Source organism: Drosophila obscura, unplaced genomic scaffold (genome assembly GCF_018151105.1).
Source record: "Drosophila obscura isolate BZ-5 IFL unplaced genomic scaffold, ASM1815110v1 contig_46, whole genome shotgun sequence".
Taxonomy (NCBI): domain Eukaryota; kingdom Metazoa; phylum Arthropoda; class Insecta; order Diptera; family Drosophilidae; genus Drosophila; species Drosophila obscura.
Window position 1 is genome coordinate 3439681 of NW_024542835.1, and position 7404 is coordinate 3447084.

The 7404-nt window shown below is 39.6% G+C and overlaps 1 protein-coding gene and 1 pseudogene across 2 annotated transcripts; both read left to right on the forward strand.

Annotated features, from left to right (window-relative positions):
• Positions 1-2013: 2013 nt before the first annotated feature.
• On the forward strand, positions 2014-2167 carry LOC121404903 (annotated as a pseudogene).
• Positions 2168-3428: 1261 nt separating this feature from the next.
• On the forward strand, positions 3429-6813 carry LOC111080322. 2 transcript variants are annotated; one of them, XM_022375877.2, is made up of 4 exons: positions 3429-4070; positions 4138-5260; positions 5327-6578; positions 6639-6813. In XM_022375877.2, exons 1-4 carry the CDS (start codon positions 3611-3613, stop codon positions 6699-6701), a joined length of 2898 nt encoding a protein of 965 aa, XP_022231569.2. In that variant the 5' UTR covers positions 3429-3610; the 3' UTR covers positions 6702-6813. The 2 variants fall into 2 exon arrangements, with proteins under 2 accessions (XP_022231569.2, XP_022231570.2); XM_022375878.2 differs by having other exon boundaries at positions 6645-6813.
• The last annotated feature ends 591 nt before the right edge of the window (positions 6814-7404 follow it).

Here is a 7404-nt window from a genome sequence, read left to right on the forward strand (position 1 = left end):
TATGTGCCACCCACTTCTACAGGATAAGATAAAACAAGAAATACATATGTACGGCTGTCTTTTATGAGTAAATATGTACGATGCGTAAGGTACTAGATAATGACCAACAGTCTGTACAGTTTATAGATTACCAACTAATCACACACTGCGTACATGGACATATCAATTAAAATTTCAAGTTCCAAGCCAAAATGAAGTTGTGACAAATTATACGCCGTAAAATGTGGGATAATTGTTTGCCTATTATCCAAATTAGAAGGAACACTTGAACAAGTGTCAACAGCTAGACAAAAACAAGAGCCCACAAATCACACGGCAACATTTTGCAATTTTAATTAAAACTAAACGAATTAGAGCACAAAAACAACTCCACCCACTCCCAAACTATTCCTCCCACACAGGTCGTTCTAGGGGACACATGAGCAATGTCGTACGACGTTTCCCCCCACACTGTGTCTGTGTCAGTGTCACCATGTGACCTCATTCGCATGTTGGTCAGAATTCTCAATTAGTTGGTCGCTGGTCCGTCTTTTTTTTATACCCGTACTCAAAAAAGAGTTAAGGGGTATATTAGATTTGTGGTAAAAGTGGATGTGTGTAACGCAGAGAAGGAAACGTTTCCGACCCCATAAAGTATATATATTCTTGATCAGTATCAATAGCCGAGTCGATAGAGCCATGTCTGTCTGTCCGTCTGTCCGTCTGGTTTGACGCCTGGATCTCAGAGACTATAAAAGCTAGAGAAAATAAATTTTGTTTCCAGGCTCATGTGATATCACACTGCTACAAGTGTATTTCAAAATTTCGCCCCGCCCCCTTCCGCCCCCACAAAGGACGAAAATCTGTGGCAGCCACAATTTTAAAGATACGATAAAACTAAAAACGCATTATCGTAGAGAATGCCCATATCTACCAGACTGCCGAATCTGAATCAGATCGGATCATAATTATAGCCAGAATGAAGAAATTCACTTTCAGCTGCTTCTTTTTTCAAATTTATTTTATGGTCGATTCAGCAAGACAAGTCGATCAGCGATCACAACAATTCAGTGAAAAGACCAATTAGTGGAACAACTCCAAACGTTTTTCCATCAACATAACGAATTGTGAACCATTGTGGACCCCAAACGTCCGAATTGGTTGCATTATTCACGACCGCATAGACCCATGGTCTTGATAACCACAGAATTGTCGTCAAAGCTGATAAGACGCCTGTAGGAGAATACGCGAGACGTTTTAATGCGACGAAGTCGCTATTGTCGTCGTGGGTGAAAATTTAGAAAACCGAGATATTGTTTTACATCGGCGTAGAAATCAACTGCAGCGTGTACCCGAAACACATCGATCATATGAAGCGTTACAATATCCTATCTTATTTTGGCAAGGGGAAGATGGGTATTATTTTTCAATGAAGATGATAAATCCAGTCACAGGTCTAGAAACTAATGAACAAAATTATTTCAATGAATTATTATTCATATAGACTGATGAATTCGGTGGATTCGGTAATATGACAATTGAGGACAATCATGTAGGTAGAACAACTATTCTACCAGCAACATGCGTCGGAAGTCCGCTATGTCGTACAGTGATATAAAAAAGGCATAGTAAAAATAACTACAATCATATTTGAATTTAAAATGCGATTTTTAAATACAAACATAGTAAAATTAAATAGAACTCACTTTGATTCAAACATAATTGTATTAAAATAGTTTTTTTAATACGGTCATATTTAATCTTAATACAAAAAAAACACTTTAAAATAAATATAATGTATCAAATTTGTAGTTTAATATGTTTCATATTTCAATTGAATTATGACTTGATTATGACTTGATTTCAAAATTTTGGTTTTAAAATCAAAAAGAAATCTTTTTATTTTAAATATTCCAAATTTAATGAAATTAAATATTTTTCGTATTTATTTAAATATGTTTATACTATTTTTTGTATGTCCCTCGAATTCCCAACTGGTTCACGCTGCTGCAGCCTTGAACACAAAGTTAAATTATCTTTGCGCAAGGGCATAATCACAATCAATGCAGTTCTACCCATGTTGTGATTATTTCTAGTTGAAAACATTAAACAATTCACAGTGTGAATTTCACACCATGAGGACTTGATGTAGTCCGCGTAGGGAAATTAATAAACATTTATTTCAAAAATGAAATATACTCAATAGAAATACGAAACATATTCAATTTAGGCATAAAATATTTTTAAATTAAATATGAAACATATTAGATTTAAATATTAAACATATTAAATTTAAATATGAAACATATGAAATATATTAAATTTAAATATTTTCATATTTATATAAAAATGTAAGTGAAAAATATTCAATTTTAATACAACCACTCTTGGATGAAAATCAATGGCATAAATATTAAAATCTAAGTTAAAATATTAAAATTTCAGGGCTTTTTTTTATCGGTGTACGTATATAAATACGTAATTTTTTGGGAACAGCGATAGAGAGAGAGAGGTTTAATAAATCGTAAGATTAAATACATACTGTTTAGAGTGAGGACGGCGCTGGCGGGGCAACAGCTCTGTGGGCATTCCAGCCACACCACTGTTAGCAATCCAGCTACGCAAGCTGTTGCCCTCGCTCTCGCTCTCACGCTTAGGAGCTTTTTTCCCCCGGTGACGCGCTCTCGAGCGCATATTCACCACGCTTGCGCTCCCGCTCCCGCCCACGCTCACGATCACGCTCCCGCTCTCGCCTCCGACAGCCCTCGGCAGCTTGAGTACCACCGATATTCAATGCGCTTCTTCACCCACAAGCAAACGGCCGGTTTTGCACGCGATACAAATACATATATATATATAAGCCCAGAACAACCCCGAAATATATACGAGAAGAAATTGGAACTGCCTAACGTCTTTAATTTGGGATTCTGAACGGTGGAACTTCGAAAGCCTCTTCGCTCAATCACATACATACTGAGTATCGGCTATAAAAGTAGAAGCGCGACACTTGTCAAACAAAAGTGAGATAAGATAACCATACAGATAAAGACAATCTTTCCAGGAAAAAAAGGCAGTATAAAAAGCTTTCACAAGCCCAGCGAACTGTTGTTCGCGCCGGCAGCAGACACTGTAGCTGCATTCCGGAGAACGTTGACGTGCTAGAGAGACGTGTAAATTATCCGTACAGTTTATATATATGTAAAACTGTTCCTTAAAGTGCAATTATGAAGTATTCGTTGCATTAATATAACATGCACTTGGTGCCGTATTAACCAATGAATTATAATTCTAAATTTTAATATAGTAAATGATATCAGAAGAAAACTAATCGTCCATGTGTATGAGTCACTCACTAGACAAGCAAAAACTTTGCCAGCGAAACAAAAAAGTTAAATAAAAATATAAAATATTAACCAATGAATTATAATTCTAAATTTTAATAGAGTAAATGATATCAGAAGAAAACTAATCGTCCATGTGTATGAGTCACTCACTAGACAAGCAAAAACTTTGCCAGCGAAACAAAAAAGTTAAATAAAAATATAAAATATCATTAAACGTCTGAATAAAAAAAAATAAAATAAATAAAAATAAACACGAATAACAAATTAAACGCCGTGACTAACTTAAAATGAGTGAAGTGAGCATTTTTGAATTGCCCACCGAGTGCTTATTTGAAATATTTAAGTACATAAAAAATAACTGCCAGAGAAAGAAACCAAATGCGGCTGTCGAAATCAAGTATGAAGACTTCATTAGTTTGGCCATTTGCTGCAAAACGTTTGACGATCTGATCCAGGAATGGAATATTGATCTATATGACAGGCTTTGGGAAAATGTGCGCTTTCCGAGGGACATAACTCACATCGACTTTGAAGATGTGAATGCCCGGTTAAAGAGAAAGTCAGCAAAAGAAAAGGAAACCTACTGGAGGGAGCTCAGCCACGCCATCAGGGACGCACATTTGACCACTGTCTCATTGCGTTGCGAATCGGAATCATTCCACAGTGATCTTTTCGAAGCATTTCACACCGTGATAGATCAACTCCAAAACAAGCCAAATCTGAAAGTTTTAGACATTGATGTGCGGGGTGAGAGCATTATACGTCTAGGTCTAGGGGTTTACATTTGTAGCACGTAACATTTCTTTATTTTCAGGCTTCACCGTAAAAGGTATGGCAGGATTTGGAAGCCTCGAGGTACTCCGTTTAAATATGCAGATGGATATTGATTTGACTGAAATCTGCCGCCTGAACAAAAACTTGCGAGCTCTGGAATACATGAATAATGAAACGGGAGGAAAAGGCACTCTTCAGCCTATGCTGGAGGCATTGGCCGCCAATCAGAGCATAGTCCTCAAAAATTTGTCCATAAACAATGTACCATTGGACCACAATGAAACGCAGGCCATGGCCCAGAGATTGGAGTGTAGATTTGCCAAAACTCAAAACGCTGAGCTCCTAGCGCAGCTACCCGAGCTCGAGGAATTGACTATTAGAAATGTGACATCATCTCCAGGATCCCTTCAGGGCCTCCTGGCTGCTCTGGCTTCGAGGGAGTCGCAGACGCTACAAAAGTTGTGTTTGAAAAGAAAGATTGATGCCGTGGAGGCAAAGGAACTGACTCGCCTGAAATCTTTGCGAACTTTGGAATGTCAGTTCGCTGATTCTCTGGACATTCTGCTTCTGTCTCAGCTCCCCGAACTCGAAAAGCTGAACCTGAATGCCAATGACAGGCTAGACCAGATATTGCCATTGGTCCTTACGGTTATAAAGTCCTGCAAAAAATTGGCTGAAATTCACATCAAGTGTAATCCAAACCACTCCGGTCATGTCGACATGAAATCGTCTGAAATCCTCATCGAAATGCTGGATGCCTTCCAAGATAAACTTAATATACGGATCAACGACAGCAATATATTCGGGAATCGTGAAAAAAATAAATTGCTCGTTGAAATGGATTTCTTTAGACAAAATAAACTCGCGATAGAATCCTTAGCCCGCGTTCAATCTGTAAACCATATGGAACTACAATACCACGAAGTTGGGGAACTGAGGGCTCTCTTTGCCGCCCTAGCGATGAGAACTAATTCCAATCTACAGAGTCTGTGCATTCCGTACAGCCCGCTGCTCGACTTTAGTGAGACTACGGAATTGGCCAAGATTACTTCGTTGACAAAATTTAAAGGCCCCATCTCCGATATACGAAGTCTCCAACACTTACTCCATTTAAGCAATTTCGAAGTTTGGAATGAATTAGAATGGAGTGGACAGGTTCGCAGGTTTGTAAACAAATCATAGGTCGATCGCAAAAGTTTAAACTGTTCTTCTATCCATCCATCTCCTAGAAACATCACGTTCGATAAGTCCACCGGGAAATTGACTATTATTAACAAAACGGACAATGAATTACCTGACGGCATTGGACTGAATCCCCTAGCTAGCCTGCAGAATTTGCGGCACGTTACTATTTCTGGAGTCTACAAAGAGGGCTTCATGCGCGATTTCTTGGGCCAGCTGGCCACCTGTCAAGGGAAGACTCTGCAGACACTGGAGATATTTCCGAACGGAGTGAACTATGCAGAGCTGATGGAAGTGATTAAACTGAAGTCTCTCCGAACACTGACCTGCGGGTTATCCCATGTTGAGGACATGGAAATAGAACAGCTGGAACAACTTCCCCATCTGGCAGTGCTCATTGTTGTTTCCCATCGAACAGGCTATTTAGGGAGCCTACTTCGGACTCTTGCCGCCAGGAAGTGCCCCGCACTAAGAAATCTGACTGTAATGGGCGAAAGTCTCACCCCCCAAGAGGTCACCAACGTATCTGCTATAAGTTCCTTGGAGCGACTCGACTGCGGGTTCTGCAGCACAAAGGGTCTCGATGTATTGTCACAGCGAAACTGCATCGAGCATCTGGGCATAACAACTAGGGAAGGTGAAGCCTCTCTGGTAGATCTACTCACTGCTGTTGCATCTTCTGGAGAATCAAAGATTCAGAATCTAACTATCGATGGTCCGGCAGTCGGTCAGGAATTAGCTACCGTACTAAGCCTTGTTCTTCGCATTCCGAGACTGAAGTCCTTGAAGCTCCGAATCAAAGATACCCAGGGCTTTGAGCGATTGGCAGAGTTTTTGCATTTAGAAGAGTTGATTCTCTCCTCTGACCCCGAAAGAGGTTCTCTAGCAGTTCTCTTCCGGGCACTGTCACTGAAGGATTCCACCAAATTAAAGAACTTGGTTATAGAGAACACATCCATTGGTCCTGAAGAGGCTCGCCACCTCGTGCAGGTGGACTCAATCACAAGCCTTAAGTTTGGCTTCAAAGACAAAGAAATCGTCCCCCTCTTGGCTAACATGACTAATCTTGAGAATCTGGAAATTACCACGGATCATGAATTTAGATATAATAATCTTGCTGGTCATCTCCTTGACATCTTTCAAGGATGTCGAAAACTAAAGACAATTAATTTGGGAATTACACCACGCTTCACCTCCCGTGACTTCCTGAAAAAGTCTTTAGACGTACTGAAATCAGTGAGGGATCCCGCAACTCAAGCTCCATTGGAACTACGAAATTATAAGGAATTCCATGACGAGGTAAGCGAAAAGTATATACCGCAGGGTAAGCATCCAACGTATAAAATTGTGCTTTCGTAGACTCAGATCTTTCAGATGACTACCGCCGATGAAACGTATTTGAATATCATTAGATGCCATTGACAGCATCATTATTGGACGTGCGCGAGGAAGAGAGTACACGTACTCGAAGAGTTAAGGGGTAAATAAGATTTGTGGTAAAAGTGGATGTATGTAACGCAGAGAAGGAAACGTTTCCGACCCCATAAAATATATATATTCTTGATCAGCATCAATAGCCGAGCCGATATAGCAATGTCTGTCTGTCCGTCCGTCCGTCCCTCTTGTTGAGCGCCTGGATCTCAGAGACTATAAGGGTAACCAAATTTGGTTTCCAAACTCATGTGATATCACACTGCTACTAGTGTATTTCAGATTTCGCCCCACCCCCTGCCGCCTCCATAAAGGACGAAAATCTGTGTGTGCAAATCTATTTGCAATGATGTTCATGGAAATTTTAAGAAACATTGGAAGAAGGAACTTCATTTCTAATTATTTAATTTTTTTCGTTCAAGGTTATTACTGAATATTAAGTTGGTATTGAAGTACCCTTAAATTTAGTTTTAAATGTAGCCTTATTTCTAGTTTTCTATTGTTAAGTTTATGGAAAACTGATTGGCCTACAAACACAACTTAGTCAAGGCACATTATTTGAAGGTTTGTTTTTCTTCCATATTCCTATGCTCTTCTGTACACATCGTCAACTGTGGTAAGTCTCAGTGAAACAGTGGCAGTGACACTGTCAGTCACTCAGAGTTGACTGTCCTGTCACTCTGCTAAGCGGTAT

What these genes read in the sequence shown, in the direction of transcription:
- LOC111080322 (XM_022375877.2), top strand. Translation starts at nt 3,611, where the DNA reads ATGAGTGAAGTGAGCATTTTTGAATTGCCCACCGAGTGCTTATTTGAA. An exon ending in TTTAGACATTGATGTGCGGG is followed by an intron (nt 4,071 to 4,137) that starts GTGAGAGCATTA and finishes CTTTATTTTCAG; the next exon opens with GCTTCACCGTAAAAGGTATG. An exon ending in TGGAGTGGACAGGTTCGCAG is followed by an intron (nt 5,261 to 5,326) that starts GTTTGTAAACAA and finishes TCCATCTCCTAG; the next exon opens with AAACATCACGTTCGATAAGT.